Here is a 22,052-nt window from a genome sequence, read left to right on the forward strand (position 1 = left end):
TTCTAATGCGTATAAGGAATCTAGTACTAACGAAATGACTACGAAAAAAATCAGCTTAAACTTTCTAAGCTTGAATTAAAAAGAGAGATGTGGCAATTGCAAAACAGAGAAGTGTAAAAGACAATTCTCAAGTGATAATAATGACTGAATTTTTTTTTTTCCTCTTCTTCTTTATGCATTACAGAGTAGGGCCCCAGAATCAGTTCCTGGGCCTCGTCGAGCTGATGAAGAGCAACGAGTAGTTGGCTGGGGGATGTTGTTTTAGGGAATCAACAAAACTGACCTAAAAGGGAATGAATTACACTGCATCAAAAAATTGCACGTACATCAATCAAATTCAAATAAAATTATTACATTTAATGTACTTATAACCTAATCCACGTACCGATTGACTTTATTTTGAACAAAAAATGATACATAGATGTAAGTACAGTATTAATAGGTAACACAAATTTCGACCTTTCTTCTTATAACTTTTTTTTTACAAACATATGTTTCTATAAGTATACAAAAATTGCACGTACACCAAACAAATGTACGTACACTGTTGTTTTTTTCTACAAAAATTAAATAACGGTTCTTTTCCAAGCCAAAAACTCGTACGATCATGAGATTGAATCTCCTACTCAGTCTGTTATGTTTAATTGATCTGGCTAAAAGTGTTTTTTTTTGCGTTTTAAAATTTTTTTTAGTTATGGAATCATCACATAAAAAAGTTCCTATTGAAATAAAAAAACAAATTGTGGATCTCAAAAAGGATGGAAAAAGTTATTCTGAAATATCATCCATTGTTAAGAGATCAAAATCAACTATTCAATGCGTGATAAAAAATTATGAAAAAAACAAAAGCTTCGAAATGGCCCGAGGAAGAGGTCGAAAAAAAAATTTTAAATGACAAAATGGAACGCAAAATCGTACGAATGGTGAAGGTTGACCCAAAAATAAGTGCTCCTAAGATAGCTGCGGAAATCACAGTAAGTCATGGAATATCACTAAACCCACAAAAAGTCCGGAACGTATTGCATTCAAAGGGTTATCAAGGACGTGCAATAAGAAAAAAGATTTATATTTCGAAGACAAACGTGCAAAAGCGTTTGGACTATGCAAATGCGTATGTTTCGAAGCCGGATGATTTCTGGAAAAACGTGATATTCCTTGACGAGAGTAAGTTCAACATTTTTGGGTCGGATGGAAGAAGGTTTGTGTGGCGGCAACCAAACACGGCCTTGGAGACAAGAAATATGCAGCCAAAAGTGAAGCATGGAGGCGGAAATGTCATGGTCTGGGGAGCGATGGGGGCTAGCGGGGTGGGAAATTTAGTATTTGTTGAGTCGACGATGGATAAAATGGTTTATCTGCAAATACTAAAAGACAACTTAAAAGCCAGCGCCAATAAAATGGGCTTAAGCGAGGACTTTGCATTAGTACAAGACAACGACCCTAAGCATTCCTCAAGGCTTGTGAAAGAATGGCTGTTGTATAATGTGAAATCGCAGTTGCCTCATCCTCCTCAATCCCCAGATCTAAATCCCATCGAACATCTTTGGGATTATTTGGAAAAGAAAATCCGAGAATCGGAAATAAGAAACAAAAATCAACTTAAAGCCATTTTAATTGAAGAATAGAACAAAATTCCACCGGAAGTGACTTCAAAACTAGTCCTGTCCATGCAAAACCGTTTAAAGAATGTTATTAAAGCAAAAGGTTACCATACTAGGTACTAAACGAAGCAATTAACTATTAAACTTTAAAGTGCATGTGCAATTTTTTGATGTTAATTTTAGTTTCTTCCCTTTTTGTTATTGTTTTTTTATTCCTATGAAGTCTATGTAACTGAATTTTATTTTGTTTTTACTTCTATCATAATAAAGAAAATAATTAATAAAAAAATAAATATTTAATAAGTATTTTTGATAAAGTATGTGCATTTTTTCACTAAACAGTCAGATGTACGTGCAATTTTTTGATGCAGTGTATATAACTGAGCAGCTGAACAGCAAGGGTCCTCCAGTAAGTGATGGAGATGGTTGGCAAAAGGTTTGAATCGCTTATTTTATTAATGTAAAAAATATTTTAATGTTTGCTTTATGGGCCGACTTTAAGTTCAAAGTGAAGAAGAAAACAATAAGCAATTCAAAAGAAATAAAAGCAACTGGAGGAGGTCCAAACCAATTGCAAATTTTATCTCCGCTGGAAGATGCTGTAGCAAATTTGCTTAAATACAAACAGTGGTTAAACCAAAAACGGAAATCCAATTGGTGTATCCCAGCCCAATTTACTTCCAAATACTTTGACGACTACATCCGGACATACATCAACACGAACTCAGGCAACAGATCATAGAGGAAATATATTTCCTCTATGCTACAGATCCAGATGCAGACGCAAGACTGCGTACTCCACATTCTTCATCATCATCACTCTCGCTACTCGTGTTGTAATACATTTCTACACTTATCGTTTTAATAACTTATTTATTTACCAATAATTAAATAAAACCGCATTTTTTTAACATTGAACAATGGGAAGGTTAAGCCAAAATAAGTTACTTCATTTGCAGTCAACTTCATTCTTTGAACGTAAATTTTGACCAAGGCAAATAGTTGCTTTATCAAGCGTCATGAATTTCAAATTCAGAACTTTACTTCGAAAATCTCTACTTTAAGTTCATAGTACAATAAGTACCAACAAAATTACTGCCTTTAAAACACTCCTCAAGCAAGCTACAAGTCCACCACGATTTGTATTTTCTATTGTAAAGAAATATTAGATATTTTTTTTTCCAAATTGACAAGGATACCTTTTACAAAAACCATTAAATAAAGTTGTGCAGAAAATAAATAAATTATAGAGCAATAAAGTTCAGCTTTCAGTTGAATGAAAAAACATGTTGATAGAAGTAGACTTGACTTGATAGTTAGGGAGATTTTTCGTGACTAACTTTCCAGTCTACTTTTCATTAAAGTTGCCTTAATTGGAAGGTAATTTTTTGGCAGCTGGTCAATCAGATACTAGAAACTTGCCTAACTTTCAAGTCACTTATGTCGTCTGAACCTGCCCAATGATTTTTTATTTAGACTTTAATTGTTTGTTGCTTTTGCATGGTTTAAAAATCTGCTACAAATTCGTCGCATCGAAGAACTTATAGAATGCCACTTAAAAAACGACACGACAGAGAAAACGAGAGTCGTCGAAAAAACAAGACGACATCGGTAATAGGCATGAATATATGACTACATTTATTGTTTTTGTTAGGTCATTAATACGAAATCAATTGATTTTTGGGTTTTCTTTCAGAAGGTAAAAAAGCTAACACAATGCGTGACTGATGCCAAATATGTGGTCAAAATAAACATTAAATGTATAAACTCAACTTGATGCGCCGAAATGAAAACATACCTAAAAATCGATCTGAAAGAGTTACAAAAATTATAAGTTAATCTAACTTTCTTATTCTTTGGGTTGTATTTTGAACCAAAGATGAATTAAACAACATTTGGTTGTGCAACAGCCCAGTTAAAACTCTCAATCATTAGATTGTTCGATCAATGCAGGGAAAAGGGGACTTACAGTTTTTATGCCGAATTCAAAGAGAATATTAGAGAAAGCACTTTTCATGACAAGATTTACTCCTAGAGGATTTGTCATTTTCGCATAGAGGCAATACCTATGAAAAGGAAAATCTCTAGGATGACAGTCCTACGCACTAACCATCACTCCCACCACGGTTGCTACATTAAATATTTAACTTCGTTCGATTTTCGTTCTTATGTCTAGTTGTCCAGTTGTCCAGAACTACTAAAAATGTGTCTAAACACTTACATTTCGAGCCCATTAGTAATTTGAACATGCAACATTATATGAAATGCTACTTAACAAAAGTTAGACTAAATTTAAAGTAGTTAGGATAAGTTGTATAGAAAATTTTAAACATATTTATTTTTTTAAATTAATTATTATTTTTTTCTTTTAAGTTTTAACTTTTATAAATCTTTAATAATATTTAATCGTTCCCATATTTCTTAGCAGCAAAATAATCTTTTACCCTAAAATTATTTAAATGGTATTATAAATCAAAAACTAAATTAATAATCTTATACATGATACAAATTCAAAATAAAAAGGAAATAAGTTAACAAGTCTTCGCGCATTTTATAGTACACAATTAATATAAAACGTTTGTACTATGTATATACAATTTGTTTTTGTTTTCATATTGTGTTACATGGTTGATATTATATTTACTTTTTTTATCTCGCTTCAAATATTATTATTTACTAAACTCGAATATTATTTATTATGTACACCTTAAGAAGCATATAATTTAGCACGACAAGTTCCATAGGAAAGAATCATTTAAATTGTGGACGTAAGAAAACAATTTGAATATTAAGTTTTTGTTGATGCTTAGATGGGATGGTCTAAGTTACTTAAACAAGAATATTTTTGATTGTACCCATTTTCTTTAGTCATGGTGGTGTGTGCTATTATATGCAACTTAATCTAACAATGATATTATGAATTTGTCTTTTGCAGTTCTTTTTTCTTTTCTGTTGATTTGTTGAGTTTGTTAAAAAATATATTGCTTAATGTTAATAATATTCCTTGCTTCGAGCAAAATCTGTTGATTGTATTATTTTGTTGATTATTTTTTCTGGTTTGACGTGATTTAATGTCCTGTTATTGCGGTTTACCTTCTAATTGTCGGTTGGAGTTGTTAATTAAAAGCTTACGTTGGCCACAATAATTGGAAATACCATGGTAAAGGTTATTCCGGTGAAAATTCCAGTTATCAACATGGCAGCTGCAAACATTCCAGCGGTAACTTGGTGCTTTTGGGCAACGGTTTGTGGAGTGTACATCATACCGAGTGAACTGAAAACAGAAAAACAAGTAATTTAATATTTTTAGTGTACTAAATGTTTTCCTAAAAAAAATCATAGTGCATGGATATTTTTGCAGCAGTTCAACGAATATTATTTTACAACTGAGTCAAAAAATTATTCAAGAGATAGGAACTCGTAAAAGTATTTTTTGATTTGTGTTTTTTTTATCAAAACATATCAATTTTTGGGATTGAATTTTTTTGAATAGATTTTTTTCTAATGAGACCTACAGTTTTGGTTATACGATTAAGCTACAAAATAAACCAAAATTGTTTTTCAGAATATTGTGCTTTTTCATAAACTTAGACTTCTATTATAACGGGTATAGGGCTGCAATTCGACATCTGTCAAACTTAGTAGTTATAAATTGGGTGGCGCAACAGTCTGTTTGAGAACTAGGGCCTAGTGACTGACAACTCTTAACCATTCCTGTGTGCGAGTACTGTTGTCAGGAATGGAAGGGACCTACAGTTTTAAGCCGAATCCGAACGGCAAATTTGAGAAAGCACTTTTCATGACAAGAATTACTCTTGGAGAAATTATCAATTCCTCGCAACAGGCAGTACCCGTGAAAAAAAAACTTTAGATGGTATAAGCAGGGATCGAACCCAAGACCTTTGGCATGACATTCCAACGCACTTACCATCATGCCACGGGTACGGCAAATCGATCATGTTGCAGTTGACGGAAGACACTCCTCTAGCATACTTGGCGTTCGTACGTACAGATCAACCAACTCTCTTAGGCGAACAACAACCTCGGGAAGAAGATTCAACGTTGGAATACTTCAGCAGGAGGATACCGCCAATGCCTTTGCCGACCGAGTATCCCTAGAGCTTGTCGAGAAACGTTACAACGGACGAGATGTGCCCAGAGACCCACTGGCAGCTTTGCAAAAAATCTATCAGGAATGCTGCAGACGAAGTGCTAGGTTTTTCACAGCCGCCACCAAGGAACCCCTGATTTGCTCAGGTAAACAAAGCTAAAACGGAGGCATACAGATTGTGACAGCAAAAGAGGACACGATCTTCCTTTCCGATCTTCCAAAGAAAGAAAAAAGCCCATGAGCAGCGTGAAGTCGAGGAGGGAGTGTTTTAACAGGAAACAGGTGCGGAGCTTTTATAGAAGAAGCGTCAAAAACAAATCAACGGGATTCACTAGCCGCCCTGGAGCCTGCAAAGATAAGGAGAGGAATACGTAGTCAAGACGCAGTCAATGCTAAATATCTGGAGAGATCATTTCAACCAGCTGCTTAATGGTTATGAAGTCAATGATTCCCCCAGCGAGCAGCCACGCCAAATCCATTTGGTTGACGATCTAGAGTTCCACCCACTCAACCAGAGTGAGATCAAACTAGCCATCAAAAGGCTCATGGCTGAAACACAAACACGCTTCAGCTTCGGCTTCGCCTGACGTTTACGAGTTCAGCCATAGGAATTCAATGCATGCTATCACAATGGAGCTTCGACCTCACGTTTCGTTTGACAATCGTAAGGAAAAGAACGTAATGTGACTTCAAACGGAAGCTCTAGTTCAATAATCTTAGTAAAAAAATGTCAACAAACTAAATATTTGCTCTTTGGAGGGATGAAATAATAGAAATGTCATTTAAAGCAACCTCGAAGCAGGCCTAACGTAACGCAGACGAAGCTGAAGCGTGTATGTCTTTCAGCCATAAAGTAGAACAAAGCGGCCAGTGATGACGGTCTGCAGGCGGAGCTTTTTAAGTACGCTGGAGCAGATCTGGTAAGGAGCATGCACCAGCTAGTTACTAAAATTTGGTCAGAAGAAAGCATGCCCGACGAGTGGCACCATCTGATCCATACAAAATGTGACCGCCTTCTCTGCGCCAACTACAGAGGCATTAGCCTTTTAAACATCGCGTACAAGATCTTGTCCAGCGTATTATGTGAACGCCCGAAGCCATTTACTGAAGAACTAATTGGCCCTTACCAGGCCTGGAAAATGTACCATCGACCAAATTTTCACTCTACTCCAAATCCTGGAAAAGACCCAAGACCATAAAATCGAAACACACCATCTTTTCATCAATTTTAAAGCAGCTTATGACAGTGTAGACAGGAATGAACTATACCGTGCCATGTTGAGTTTTGCTATCCCTATCAAACTGATACGGCTTATCAGGAAAATGCTCGTTGCTGCGTCAAAATTGGAAGACACTCGACCGAAACCTTCCAAACCACCAGATGATTTTAATTGTTCTTGAAAGAGTGGTGCGCAACACCAAAACAAGTGGAGCCATCTTTCAAAAATCCACACAATATATTGGATATGCAGATGACATCGACATTATAGAAGAACCAAACGAGCAGTGACGGGTGCGTTCTCTAATGTCGAGTCTGGGGCGAAGAAAATGGGTTTTGACATTAACAGGGACAAAACGAAGTATTTACTGTCATCAAATAGAGTCGATTCACACCGTAGACTTGGTCAAAATGTGACAATTGACAGGTAGAACTTCGAGGTGGTAAACGAATTTGTTTATCTGGGCACTGCTGTTAATTCTGCAAATGACATCAGCGAGAGATCAAACACCAGCGAGAATTACCCTTGCTTATCGCTGTTTCTTTGGCCTAAGTAAACAGTTGAGGAATAAGGCCCTATCGCGAAGTACCAAAGAGACACTGTACAAAACTTTAATCATCTCTGACTTGTTGTATGGTGCAAAAGGATGGACCCTCTCTCAGGTGGATGAAGGAGAGAAAGGTTCTGCCTACGATCTATGGTCCGGTTTGTGTCGACAGGCAATGTTACATCTGGCGGAGAAGATTTAATCCGGAGTTTTACGAACTGTACAGGGACTTGCCACTGGTCAAAAAACTCCGTGTACAACGCTTTAGATGTCTAGGGCATGTCGAGCGAATGAACATCGAAGCTCCAGCCCGTAAGGTATTCAACGCCAAGCCTGAGGGAACAACAAGCAGAGGCCGACGCACGTCAACTTGGTATTTCAAACTGGGGGCATCAAGCTAGAGATCCAGTAAGCTGGCGAAAGTTATTACTTGAGGCCCAGCAGCACAATGCGCTGTAGCGCCAACTAACGTAAAGTAAAGTAAGGATTGGTTACAGACATTGTAAGGTAACAACATTTTCTTCAGCGACGAAGCACATTTCTCACTCGGTGGGTATGCTAAGAAATAAAATTGTATTCTGATAATTCTCAAGTAATTGAAGAGAGGACATTACATAAGTAAGAAGTCACTGTTTGGTACGCTTTTTGGTCCCGAGGTGATATTGAACTTCACTTTTTCGAACGACGGTGGAATGACTGTCACCGTCAATTGAGAGCGTTATGGTCATATGTTAACCGATTTTTTTTTTGAATGCTATTGAAGATTACGACTTGAAAAATATTTGATTTTAAGAAGACGGTGCCACATGTCACACAACTCGAGCGAATATGGCTTTATTGCAAGAATAACAATACATTTTTTGCAAATTTCCCATAGAGAAAAACAAAGTTTAATAACATTTTCAAGTTATTGAACAAGCATTATCTTTCGTTGAGTTCATTTTGACATTTCAGTCAATAGTATATATATACTGAACACGATTGACTGATAAATACCCTGGGGAGTCCGTAATTTTCGAAACGATAATCGTCAAAACTATAATCATTAACGATATCGTCAATAATTTGCTTCACGTAACTTTATCACTATCGTCTCGTTCAATCGTTTTCAGTATAAGTTCGTTGAGTATATTATACTATGACTGAAATGTCAACATGAATTCAACGAAAGATAATGCTTGTTTGAAAATGTTATTAAACTTGGTGTTTCTCTATGAGAAATTTTGAAAATTAGCAAAAAATGTATTGTTAATAAACATGAAACCTATTTTGTGAGGTTTATTGTTATTGTCACTTTTTGTGTTTTCATTTGTTGCCACCGAAGATAAAACTATAATATCAAAATGTTTGTACAATGTCTGATATTTTTGTAAATCAGCTGCAATAATAAACCCAATTTTGTCCAAGGGAAGGAAATGAAGGCTTCATTTTCTCCACAGGGAACATAACATAGAGCGATACTAAAATCGTTGCCTGTTGAATATACTAATGTTCCTCCGCTCCAAAGTTTCAATAGTTACAACAAATTTTAATATTGAATGTATATACATTATGTATGTAGAACGACAACCGTCTGGCAAATGTATTGTTTCAAATATTATAAAGTCCTCTTTTGCAATTCCAAAACTACAATGGTTTTATTTATTTAACAACAATTAAGAGAGATTACTAATGTGATGTTTAAATGGTAGACATGTGCATTCAAGAGGACACAAGCGTCCATAGGTTTTTTCTTAAAACCAACCTCTGTCTATCAACTCCTACTCTCACCTCCACGTGGTGAACATCGGGTGCCTAGTACCTCAACTGGAGATTGGGTTCCAATCCCAGTGGAAAGTTGTTGGGGGCAGCAAACGAGAGAGGTGGGGAGAGGTGTTTCCACTAAGGCACCTCTTCTTATCCAGACGGCAGCGGAGGAATTCCCGAGATGGAATCAACGGTGGCGTCTACAGTTCCAGTAAGGTTGAACTACTTAGTGAACACCTTATAGGGCTTCTTCGACTTATTCGGAGCCCAGGCCTGTAAGGAGCGGTTTTATCCGGCTCCCCATCCTTGGAGTTATACTTAGGATCTGGCCCTCCAGGTTGGAGGTTGTGCGTCGGGGTGACTTCCTGGTCACGTAAAAGCTTTCAAAGTTGCGAAGCACCAACAAGCCTCGGATACGGACGGATTTACTGTTGACAACCAACGCAAACGAATAAAGGACAACGAACTTCGGATATGCACGTGGAATGTTAGGTCCCTTAACAGACCACGTGCGGCCGAAGAATTAACGGAGGCCCTAGAACAATATAAAGCAGATATCACCGCCATCCAGGAAATACGATGGGATGGGCCGGGCAAAAAGAGGATGAAAAACTGCGATATTTACTATGGTGACTGCTACCACGAAAACCAACAGCGCTTATTTGGATGCGGATTCGTGATTGGAGCCAGACTTAGGCAAGAAGTCTTGAGCTATAGGTGCATCAATGAGCGCCTCATGACCATACGCATCAAGGCTAAATTCGGCAACATTAGCCTGATATGCGCACACGCCCCCACAGAAGAGAAAGACGACAACACCAAAGATATGTTCTTCGAGCTCTTAGACAAAACATATGAGCAGTGCCCTAGCTACGATATTAAAATAGTCCTGGGCGATTTTAATGCCAAGCTAGGAAGGGAAGACATCTTTGGTGGAATAATCGGGAAGAACAGCCTGCACGACAACACTTCCGATAATGGATTCAGGCTCATAGATTTTGCTGCGGGGCGAAACGTCATGGTAGCCAGTACGCGTTTTCCACACCTCAACATCCACAAAGGAACTTGGACTTCTCCAGATCAATCTACCGTCAACCAGATTGACCATATTGCGATCGACGCCAGACACGCTTCCAGCATTATGGATGTACGAACTTTCCGAGGAGCTAACATCGACTCGGACCACTACCTCGTTGTAGCCAGGGTAGCACTTCGGATTTCCAGACCCAAGGCAAAACAGGGAGGTGCTGGGAGAAGATACAACGTCGAACGGCTACAATCGCCAGAGATCGCCAAATCCTTTTCCGACCGAGTGACAAGTAACCTCTCTCGAAGTTCTCTGCCGCCAACACAATGTATCGAAAACCAGTGGCAACATTGCCAAGATGCAATCAGAGAAGCCGCCTCTGATGTGCTGGGTTTCAAACAGCCACCAACAAGGAACCCCTGGTTTGATGAGGAATGTCGGCAGGCAAATGCAGCCAAACAACAGGCACGCAAAGCGGCGCTGCATAAAATGACGAGAGCTGCTCGTGAGCTCTATGAGCAGAAGAGGCGAGAGGAACGCCGACTTTTCAGAAGGAAAAAGAGAGGGCATGAGAAGCGTGCGGTCGAAGATGTTGAGAGGTATAAAAGCAGGAATGAGGTTCGAAAGTTTTATGAACAGGTGAAACGAAATTCACAGGTACATAAACCTAGAACCGAAGGCTGCAAAGACGAAAGTGGAAACATCATAGTGGAACCGCAGTCAATGCTGAGGATATGGAAGGACCACTTCTGCAGACTGTATAACGGCGACGAAGAACTGAATCCCGCTGTCATGCAGGATGACCCATTCGATATAGACCACGAAAGCCAACAATCCCGTCCTCCCGACTTAGACGAAGTAAAGATTGCCATATCTAAGTTGAAGTCTAATAAAGCCGCTGGAGCCGATGGCTTGAATGCCGAGCTCTTTAAAGCAGCTGGAGATAAGTTGGTTAGGAGCATGCACCAACTTATCTGTAAGATATGGTCGGAAGAAAACATGCCCGATGAATGGAACCTCAGTATTGTTTGCCCGATCCTGAAAAAAGGAGACCCTCTAAACTGCACCAACTATAGAGGAATAAGTCTACTTAACATCGCGTATAAAATCTTCTCTGCCGTAATATGTGAACGTCTAAAGCCCATCGTCAACAACCTGATAGGTCCTTATCAGTGTGGTTTTAGACCAGGAAAGTCCACAGTTGATCAAATATTCACATTACGGCAGATTCTGGAAAAAAACTCAAGAGCACCAAATCGACACCCACCATCTTTTCATCGATTTCAAGGCCGCATATGACAGCATCTACAGGGACGAACTGTATAGAGCCATGTCTAGTTTTGGCATCCCTGCCAAACTCGTCCGTTTGTGCAGGATGACCATGGAGAATTCACGCTGCTCCATAAAGGTTGGAAACAACTTAACAGAACCTTTTGATGTCAAAAAAGGTTTTAGACAAGGTGATGCGCTGTCATGCGATTTTTTTAACATCGTGCTTGAAAGAATAGTGCAGAGCTCACACGTTAACACTAGAGGCACTATCTTTCAAAAATCTGTCCAATCACTGGCATATGCTGATGACATTGACATAATCGGAAGAACTCAGCGTGATGTCAATGGGGCTTTTGTGAGTATTGAGGCAGAGGCGGCAAAAATGGGTTTAACGGTTAATGAGGGCAAAACAAAGTACATGCTGTCGTCTAGAAAGGACATACAACACCGACGTTTTGGTCAAAACGTCACAATCGACAGACGTACCTTTGAGGTAGTCAAGGACTTCGTCTACCTAGGCTCCGCTGTAAACGCAGAAAACAACACCAGCGCTGAGATCAAACGCAGAATAACTCTTTGGACTAAGAAAGCAATTGAGTAGTAATGTCCTCTCTCGAGGGACCAAAGTGTTGCTATATAAGACCCTTATCATCCCCGTCCTGCTATACGGTGCAGAAGCATGGACCATGACAAAAGCGGATGAAAGCACCTTGGGTCGCTTCGAGAGAAAAGTTCTTCGTGTGATCTACGGTCCCGTATGCATCGAAGGGGAGTGGAGGAGAAGATGGAACGACGAACTGTACGGGCTGTACAGCGACGTAGACTTAGCAAGAAGAGTAAAAGTCCAACGACTAAGATGGCTGGGTCACGTAGAGCGCATGGAAACCAATGCTCCGGCCCGGAAAGTCTTCGAATCCGCACCCACAGGACAGCGCAGTAGAGGAAGACCGCGGATCAGGTGGGGCGCACAAGTGGAAGGTGACCTCACCCAACTTGGAGCGCAAAACTGGAGACATCTAGCTAGGGACCGAGCTAGATGGAGAAGTTTGTTGGGTGAGGCCCTAGTTCACACAGGACTGTAGCGCCACCTTAAGTAAGTAAGTAAGTAACTAATGTTTTGTATACAAAAAAATGCTTAAATATGGATTTGAAAAGATAGAAGGTTCCATTCATCTCTTTATTTTCTTCGTAACCGAATTCATTGTATTTTTTTGAGTTTTTATTTTTATTTTTTACTTCAATTCGCTTAGTTGTCAACGGAAATTAATAGCAGACGATACCTACTTAGCTATGGTGCAAACGCTATCGTTTTGACGATATCAGTTTGACGATTATCGTCTTACGTGAAATGAGACTATCGTCGAAACGCTATCGTCTAATGATTATCGTTTGACGGAAGGACCCCCCTGGTTACAAGAGGAGATCGAGGAATCGAATCGAATTGAGATTTCGATCCAGGTATATGGTGGCACTGAATCGAGGAATCGAATTCAAATGGAATCGAAATGACATTTGGGTTTTATTTGTGTGCGTACTGCTACGTGAATAAATTTTAAATTTTATAACAATAATGCTCTTAACACAAGATGCGCGCAAACTTATCGCACGCACACAACAAGCAAAACCTCACACACCAATAACTCGATTCCCCGATTCAGGTTTACAAACAAATTTTCGATTCGATTCACCTCTTTCAGTGGGATTGGATCGAGTAATCCTATTCCGATCTGATACAGGTCTATACGGCGCTAAATCCTGATTCAATTAATATTCAATTCTCCTTGTAAACGCGGTTAAAAGTTACGTGAAGCAAATTATTGACGATATCGTTCCTCAATCTTCTGAAAAATGCAAAATGAGTATATTTAAATGACTGTTCGTGTAAAATCGTCGAAAATATGTGTAGAAGTTATATAATGACAAAAATTTCCAACGATTTAAAGTACACTAAATATTTTCACTCCAGATTGCTAACTTTTGTGTCCACTTGAGATTATGATGGTTTGAAATATATGCATTATGAATAACAAGGAATTACATTACTTAAAAAATTTAGTTATACTGTAGTTTTAAAGTAAAAACAAAAATTATTTTTAACATCAACTAAAAATATTTTTAACATTAACTATTTACCTTAAATAACCGGAACTAAACGACATCACGATGGCTATTGCCCAATACACAAAATCATTATGTATGTAAACGGGCAGTGAACGTGTTATGTTTTGTGGTTGGTAGTTACATATTATAAACAACGGCAGGAATACGACTCTTAAAACAACAGGAATCCATAGATATTTTGGTCTTGGCTATAAGAAAACAAGACTATCATTAAATTGAGTACTTACAAAAAGTTGACTTAAACCTACCCATTGCACCCAAGATGTACACAAGCTTCCGACCATGGCAAAAAAGTTAAATGTCAAAAAACATGTGATAGAAGTGTACAAATGTTCAGGAACGAAAAATCCCTTATCCGATCGTTTCACGTCTAAAAAAAATATAACAATTAAACATACATAATTCTAGTATGTTTGAATAAATTAACAACAAAAAACAAACCTGAATGAACCGCTGGGAAAACAGCTAATGTAATAAAAAATAAAAAAAATACATTAAACAATTGTGGAGAGGCTTTTTTGAAAATAGCCCAATACGGTGGTCTGCTCTTATCGTCAATTGCGACTTGATTAGTCTCTTTTTCTCTCATTAGTTCATTGTATCTAAAAAATCTCTGGTACAAAAAGAAAACAAAACATTCAATAGTTAAGATTAAATTGGAAATGAAAAACAAATATTAATACTTACATTTAGTGGCAGTGCAAAATATGTATCGAAACATACTAGCAGGACGAACATAGCTGTTATGAAGTAATAGATAGCGGCTGTTCTTTGTGAGCTAAAGATCAGAGAGCTACAAATTGATATGACTGAAGCAAAAAGTCCACTTATATTCGAGCCCAAGACTACAGCTCCAGTATATTTAATTGGCAGTGTTGCAACCATGCCAAAAACTGTGTTTTGGTAAATTCCATTAGCCACTAAAATAAGAAGATGTGATATAGGATCAAATTAATGTTTTAAAATTATTTTAATGATGATATAAAATTTGTAATATTTCCCTTTCGTTACTTTGCCCGTAATTCCTTTTGGTTAGTTACTATACTTAACTTGAAATGTTTAGTATTTTAACGTGGTAGTTCTTTTTAGACTAAGCTCAAAAAGATACGTCTTATTTCGTATAGGTAGTTTTCTTTATGTATAGGTTAGGTTAGGTTAAAGTGGTTGCGGATTCCGAATCCACACACTTAGGCCAAAAGAGAAGGCCCATTGTGATACCACATGAATCTAGAAAATTACTTCCCACTAGTCGAACCATTTTGAGCTTTTTATAAAGCAAAGAAGATATTTGATATCATTTTTAGCTAGTTCACTGGGATTATCAAAAGAGTATTTTCCAGATGAAGTTTGCGTCTTAGTGAAAAAGCAGGGCAAGTGCAGAGGAGGTGAGAGATTGTTTCCCCTTCTTCCTCGTCCATACAGCTCCTGCAGAAGTCATTTGAGGCTACACCAAGGCGTATTGCGTGTCTGCCTATAAGACAGTGTCCCCTAAGGACACCTATTAGGGAGCTAATATGAAGTCTGCTTTGATGTAACAAGTCTTTTGAGCGTTTTAGGTTATTTATGTATAAGTCTGCATAGTTTATCGATTAAAAGTTAAACACAGCGTTAAATGTTTTTCATCTTTGTAATTTTAATGGGGTATTAAGTGCAAAACGAAGAAATCTTCGTAAGATTCTTTCTATTCTTGATATGGAGAACGAACCTGCGGCGCATATTGAATTAGAGATCGGACAAACGTCATGTAAAGCGATCGAATTACGTAAGGGTTAGTAAATTCTTTGGACCATCTTTCGTCAATTAAAAGTAGGAATTTTAGTTCACGGTCACATAAAAGGCCAAGATCCCTTAGGCTCCTAGAGTGAATGATACGAACTCTACAAGGTTTGTGGTGGTAGATCTATTTATTATGAAGCTGTGCCGTGCTGGCGTCGTTAGAGATCTGTAACGGAAGCTGAGGAGTTCATATGAAATGCCTTCAAAAATGTTTGGGATATTAGAAAACTTAGCAATTGGCAATATTTTATCACCTCCCCTTTCGGTCCCTTCTTGTGAATTGGACTAATAAAAGATGTTTTCCATATTTAAGTAAATGTTCCTTGAGATAAGGATAAATGAAAATTTTAAGATAAAAAAGTTAAAAGTGAAGAGAAACATTGTTTTAAGAAAATGTCAGAAAGACCATCAGGGCCCGAAGTGAACTTATCATCAAGTTGAGAAAATTTGTTTAATCGCGTAAGCAATTACCCAACGAAAAATTCGTTAAATACTCCAAAATACACTTAGTCCAAAAAGTCTCCGTGTAGCAGTCTAATTTTAGTGTTTTTGGAAAAAAGTACAAGGAATTAATGTAAAACCCAAAGTGGCAACATTAAAAAAAAACTTAGTTCCCAGTTTTACTTTTTTGCCAAATTTAAAAAAAAATGTGATTGTGATATTCGAAATACTTGTTTAATAATAAATATTTTAACTCAGAATCAACAAAAAAAAAGCAGCTGTACGGAGACTTTCTGGACTATGTGTAGGCCCGATTTGGTGTAAAAGAATCTTGTGAGAATACATTTTTAAAATATAATACAAAGTAATTAGCTATTGTTATATTATCATTGGAGGTTTCATTATTGAAGGACAATGAAGATGGATACCCATCTAACTTTTTTGTGTGATTAACGAACTGAAAGAAGGTTTTGGATCGTTGACAAGGTTAGCTTGAGTTTTACGTGAATATTCTTGGTAGAGACAATTGAATAGATCGATTTGGGGACATACGAGTGACTGATGAGTTATCTGAGTCGGTTAAGAATACAATGTCAAGTTGTCGGGTCATATTATTTAGAATTCCACTCACTTGGTTGAGTGAGAGGGATTACAAGTGTAATTCTGTGTTCTAATACTGTCTATTTAAGGTGTGGAAGTTGAAATCACCAAAAATCACAAAGTCAACTTCAGACGTGTTTGAGATTGAGAAGACTTAAGATTCGTATGTATGTATGAAAGCGAAAGGTAGACTATAGAATTAACGCAAGCAAGCAATGAGGTACCTTCCTAGATAACCTATAATATGAAAGAACTATATGGAAGCTCTATAAAACGTTCGCCAACTCTTAGGAGTGCTTTTGGGTCATTAATTTCATCTAACTCCTGCCATAAACCTATCCTTCTTGTAAACAGTTTCAGATTATTGGACATGAAAAGAGTGTGTTTATTTAATTTGAAATTGTAAAAAGATACAAAATATTTTTCTTTAAGTGTGATTACTCTGCCAAGTCCTATCTATTATTATACCAAACAAATTCATCAAAATTTATTCCGCGGATTAATAGTGAAGATGTAACAACAGACAGAGTTACTTTAAGAGATCATTGTTCTAACTTATGTAATGTATGTTATTTGAAACTCAAGTATTTTTGATGATGTTCTCACCTATTATATAAACGCATTCGATATAAAGTATTTATGGTTCACTATCCCTGTGATAATTGTTTACACATAGAAGTTCGGCATTTTTCCAAAAGAAGTTTAAATGTGTAAAGCCATTGGGGCTTTCAATGCTGTTTAGAAAGAAAAGTTTACTATGCTAAGATTTTTACTTGCTATATGGCAAATTTTGCATTCGTGCAAAATTTCGAACTCGAGAGTTTTAAATCAAACATGATATTACGATGGTAGAGAAGTTGAAAAATGTGGGTCCCGCGATTCCGGCCGGTCTGTTTTATCTGTCTGTAAACGCTTCTACAGCCTAAACCATTGGGTCGATTGAGTTCAAGCTTGGAAGTTAAGGTTTTCAGCAGATTCGCGTTAGGCGTTTTTTTTCATTTTTAAGATCAAAACTAACAGTGGCCCCCATACAATTTGCTTGGTCAAAAAACAAAAATTTGAATTTTCTCAAAAACAAACCGATAGATTATTTTTAAATTTTCTCTAAAATTTTATTTTTTAACTTGTTTAGAAAAGGAACCGCTCATAGAACCGTTATTTTGTTTTTTTAATTTTCTCAGCAACTTATGAACTGAATTGAATAATTTTGTTTGAATAAGCTCTTATATTGCCTTAACAATATTTGATTATCAAAAGTGCAGTTTTTTTTTTGTTTGGATTTTTAAAAAAATATTGATTTTTTCAAAAACGGTTCAACATTTTTTACGAAATTCAAATGCAGACTATTTACAATCACTTAACAACTGCATACCAAAAATATTTTTAGAACGAAATTGAAAAACTTTATATATAAAAAATTTATTTAAAAAAAACCGCACTAATGATTTTCAAAAAAAAAAAAAAATTAATCAAGGGTTTTTTGATTTATAAAATGGCTTTAAATTTTTGGAGACAAACTTAATTTTCAGGTAAAATTTTGAATCTTAAAATATTTTTTTTTTAAATTACTTTAACTGTGTTAAATGTAACCAACTCCCATATCACCAGATCAAATCCTATGCATGAGCGCATTATTTTGACAAAATTTTAATTACATTCCTATCTTTTATCCAAATTAATGCATTTGGTACACATTTATCTATTTTTATAACTATAACTATTGTAAATACCAACGATGGCCACCTTGGTACCTTTGTATATATGATTTTAAAAAAATATTATTCTTTAAGACTAAGGTTGTTTCACACATACTTTAATTGCTTTCGCTTATATAAAAAAATGAATACTTAGCACAAGTTAAAGAAACGGGCCAGAAAGAGCCTATTAGAATCACTTGTTCAACGTATATACATTATACCTACATAGGTAATACGTACAACCTCTACAACTACTGCTTACGTGTCACTTCGTAACTAAAATCCAAAACGCACAAGAGCCTGACTGTAAACAACACATGAATAGCAATTGCTTGTACATGTTCGTACTTCTTTTGCTTGTTTTTTTTTATTACAACGAACAAATTAAACTGAACGTAATAACTCCATGTTTAAGCTGAAAACTTGAAGGAAAGAAGGAATGTGATTGGATTGTAGTAAGCACCTTCTACCACCAATAACTTCCTTCATTATCATCATAAACATGTCTTTATCTATCTATCTGTATAAAGCCGAGAACGCCGATGAACTATTCTTTATCCTTTTTAGACACCTAGCTAACTACACAACCAATAGGCGATCGCGTTACAATTTAAACATACAGCTGCGAGTAAAAAAATAGCAATTCTTCAAAAAATAAATTTAGTTTAAATGAAAGACGAATAAGAACCATTATTTTAAAAAATGTTTGACTTAAATTTTGAATTAATTTCTTAAATATCTTTACAAAAATTTAACAAAACTTCATTGATAATATTGAAATAATAATAGAAATACCTAAAAAAAACTTAAAAATTAAGGGAGCAAATTAATAGCAGTGCTTAACGTTTTAATTTAAAAAAATAGAAGTTTAAGTTAAAGTCAATATTATTTTCATTACAGAAAGTTAATATTTTGTCGCATGACCTTTGTTTTTAATTACAGCTTCACAACGACGCTGCATAGAATTTTTTAGGGGCACATCTTTGTAGTGGTATTGACTTCCAGGCCTGCTCAACTACCGCCAAAGCTCACTATTATTTTTAGGATTAGCAATCCAGACTTCTTTTTTCATATCTGCCCAAAGATTTTCAATGGGGTTGAGGTCGGGAGACTGAGCAGGCCACTCCATAACCTCAATATTCTTATTCAAAAACCATTGTTTGGCTGTTTTGCTGGTGTTCTTTGGGTCATTATCCAGCTGGAAGACCCATTGGAGCGGAATTTTAAATTCGGCATATGGCAGCATCACTTAATATTTCTACGTAGGAATGCTGGTCCATTATATTTTTAATTCAATAAATTGGACCAACTGCATAGTAGGAAAAGCATCCCCATACCATGATACTCGACCCTCCATGCTTGATCGTTTTCGTTGTATACCTTGGGTTGAATTCGGTATTTGTAGGTCGTCTTATGTACTGCAGAGATCCTCTAGCACCATAGCACCTCGTCAGTCCAAAGAATATTTCTCCACTTTTCAGGAACCTATTCTAAATGCTCTCGCGCAAATTTCAACCATTTAGCTTTTTGTGGACTGTGAGCGTTCAAATTGTGATCTCTCAATCGTCTACTCACAGTATGAACACCACACGTTAAATCCATGTCGCTTACTATTTCCGTAGCTGCTGCGAGAAGATTTATCTTCGAAAAGCGAATAACTCGTTTTGTCATTGATAGTGCCAGAATTTGTTTCCGCCCTCGAGTTTCGGGTTTTTTCTTTGAACTGAAGGGCATTTCATACCATTTTTGCAGAACAGCCAACAAATTCCTGAACTTCCTTGTAAGTTTTTCCTTTCTTTATTAAATTTTGTATGACCTGTCGCTTTTTTGGTGTGTAGTGTTTTCCACGACCCACTTTATTTAAAAAAAAACTTAAACTTTAAAACAAATTCTATTAAAATTTATAAAAGAAGTGAAGCGTAATTGGAAAAAATATTTTTTAAAGCAAAAAAAAAACAATTTTTTAGACAGATTTAGACAGTGAAACAAGTGAGAGAAAATTAACCATTAGATTATGCTCGCATCGGTTCTTCGCAAGCTATGAGTAAACCTCACACATAATAATAAAAACAAAACCTTATTTTTTTTTTTGTTATTTCACTGCTACTTTTTTGCTTGCCACTGTATATATTCTGCCTCTTTATTATCTTCAGATAATTTATTTTCATCCTGGTTCTTCTAATACGAAATCAAAATAAAGCTATCCAAAGGAAAAAGCTTTGAACGAACTAGTTGAATACACAAACAATTGTTTTCGTTAGTACCAAACGTGATCTCTTGCGCGAAACTAAAAACAAACTCAAAGAACAACAACTTATTGACTGGCACAACAACTATCATCACCCATACAAATTATTCAACATCGACTAAATAAATCCATGCTACCCAATCACCAGCTTCAAGCAGAAGAATACTGTTATGGTCAGACTCCGTATAGGACACACAGCACTCATCCACCAACATCTTATGAAAACAAACAAACCCACCAACGTGCACTCTCTGTCAAACAGCAATAGACTTGAAACACGCAAATCATTGACATCCAACAACAGCATCTATAACCTAACGTCATCAGCAGAAGAATAAAATTGAATAACTTAGACCCTGATAATATTAAAAAATTATATAAATTTATCAAATCACACAAGATTGAAATATAAACCTTTAGCTCCAATATTTTTTTCATAACATAATTTTTATATGTACAGTAATTTAACATACATTTTTTTCACTTAATAGCCATAAGTTCCAAGCAGCTAGTGCTCATTTATGCATTAACATGTACATTTTAATTTTATGTTAATAAGTTATAATAATAATAATTTTTCATTTCCGGGATGAAATATCCTAGGACGATTTGCGTCTTAGGATGAATCGCGCGTTTTTTTTGACAATCAAATGGCATTTATATCTTCGAAGACAAAATTATTTTACAGGTATATTCTTTAATCTTATATAGGTACTTTTTTAAACAGACTCTTTGCATACAGGAGCAAGTTCGTGCTACACAGTCGTGCATTTTATTTTTAATGTCACATGAAAGATATGATCCAAGACATTAAAGATTTGTCAAGGAAAATTTTATGACAAGGATATGACGTTGCAACCGCAGGCAGTATTGACAATTTAGCTCATATCGATATCCATCGTTAAAAGCATGCCCTACCCTTAAATAAACATAAATTGATTTTTTTTAAATAAAATTATATTTAACATCAAAATATATTTTCTCACTGCAAAACCCTATGTTCACCGTTACATTCATCTATTAAATCCATGTTAACTGCTACAGAGGAAATATTTGTATATTTCAATCGTAAATTTTTCACAAAATAAAAATGATTCGTATCGTTATCGACCAAATAAGATGCGTATATTATTATGTACGTTAAAGTGTTCCTTGTTGCAATTTTTGTTTTATACATCAAGAAATCCTTTTATGTATTAAGACGGATATTTTATGGCTTTTGTTTAATTACCCTAATAAGCGTGCCTATATAATTTTTATTGTCACATCAAATACATAAAGCATAGCAAGCTATTTTTCTTTGTATCCTTTTATTTTGTGAAACTTGCTCTTATACTCTTATTTTCCTTAACTGCTTAACAATCCCAACAATTTGAATCAATAGATTCTTTGTAGCCACAAAATAACTAAAAATAATAATGAAGAATGTAAAGAAAAGACTTACTATTAAGTATAACAACACAAAACATTGTTATCCAAAAGAAAGCACCAGGCCAACTAGATGAATCTAACATCGCTAGCACCACTGTTACAATAAAGACACAAATTTCTATAAGGATACTCCAAACAATACGTTTCGTCAAATCACCACTGAAAGAAAATAAAAGAATGATATTTTAAAAAATTGAACTATTTTAAAAGAATT

At 36.0% G+C, this 22,052-nt stretch overlaps 1 protein-coding gene across 4 annotated transcripts in view; it reads right to left on the reverse strand.

The window, feature by feature from the left end:
• Window positions 1-2,214: 2,214 nt before the first annotated feature.
• The window catches only part of LOC129954227 (equilibrative nucleoside transporter 1), a 74,997-nt gene continuing 55,159 nt past the window's right edge, over window positions 2,215-22,052 (reverse strand). For all 4 annotated transcript variants that reach the window (XM_056067994.1, XM_056067992.1, XM_056067991.1 and 1 more), the window contains 6 exons: window positions 21,852-21,997; window positions 14,333-14,565; window positions 14,087-14,258; window positions 13,894-14,015; window positions 13,658-13,833; window positions 2,215-4,875 (listed from right to left, as the gene is read on the reverse strand). In XM_056067994.1, coding sequence (XP_055923969.1) covers window positions 4,722-4,875; window positions 13,658-13,833; window positions 13,894-14,015; window positions 14,087-14,258; window positions 14,333-14,565; window positions 21,852-21,997 — 1,003 coding nt within the window. In that variant the 3' untranslated portion in view covers window positions 2,215-4,721. The remainder of the gene's footprint in view (window positions 4,876-13,657; window positions 13,834-13,893; window positions 14,016-14,086; window positions 14,259-14,332; window positions 14,566-21,851; window positions 21,998-22,052) is intronic.

The sequence above is a fragment of the Eupeodes corollae genome, chromosome 1, assembly GCF_945859685.1.
Source record: "Eupeodes corollae chromosome 1, idEupCoro1.1, whole genome shotgun sequence".
In the NCBI taxonomy this organism is placed as follows: Eukaryota; Metazoa; Arthropoda; class Insecta; order Diptera; family Syrphidae; genus Eupeodes; species Eupeodes corollae.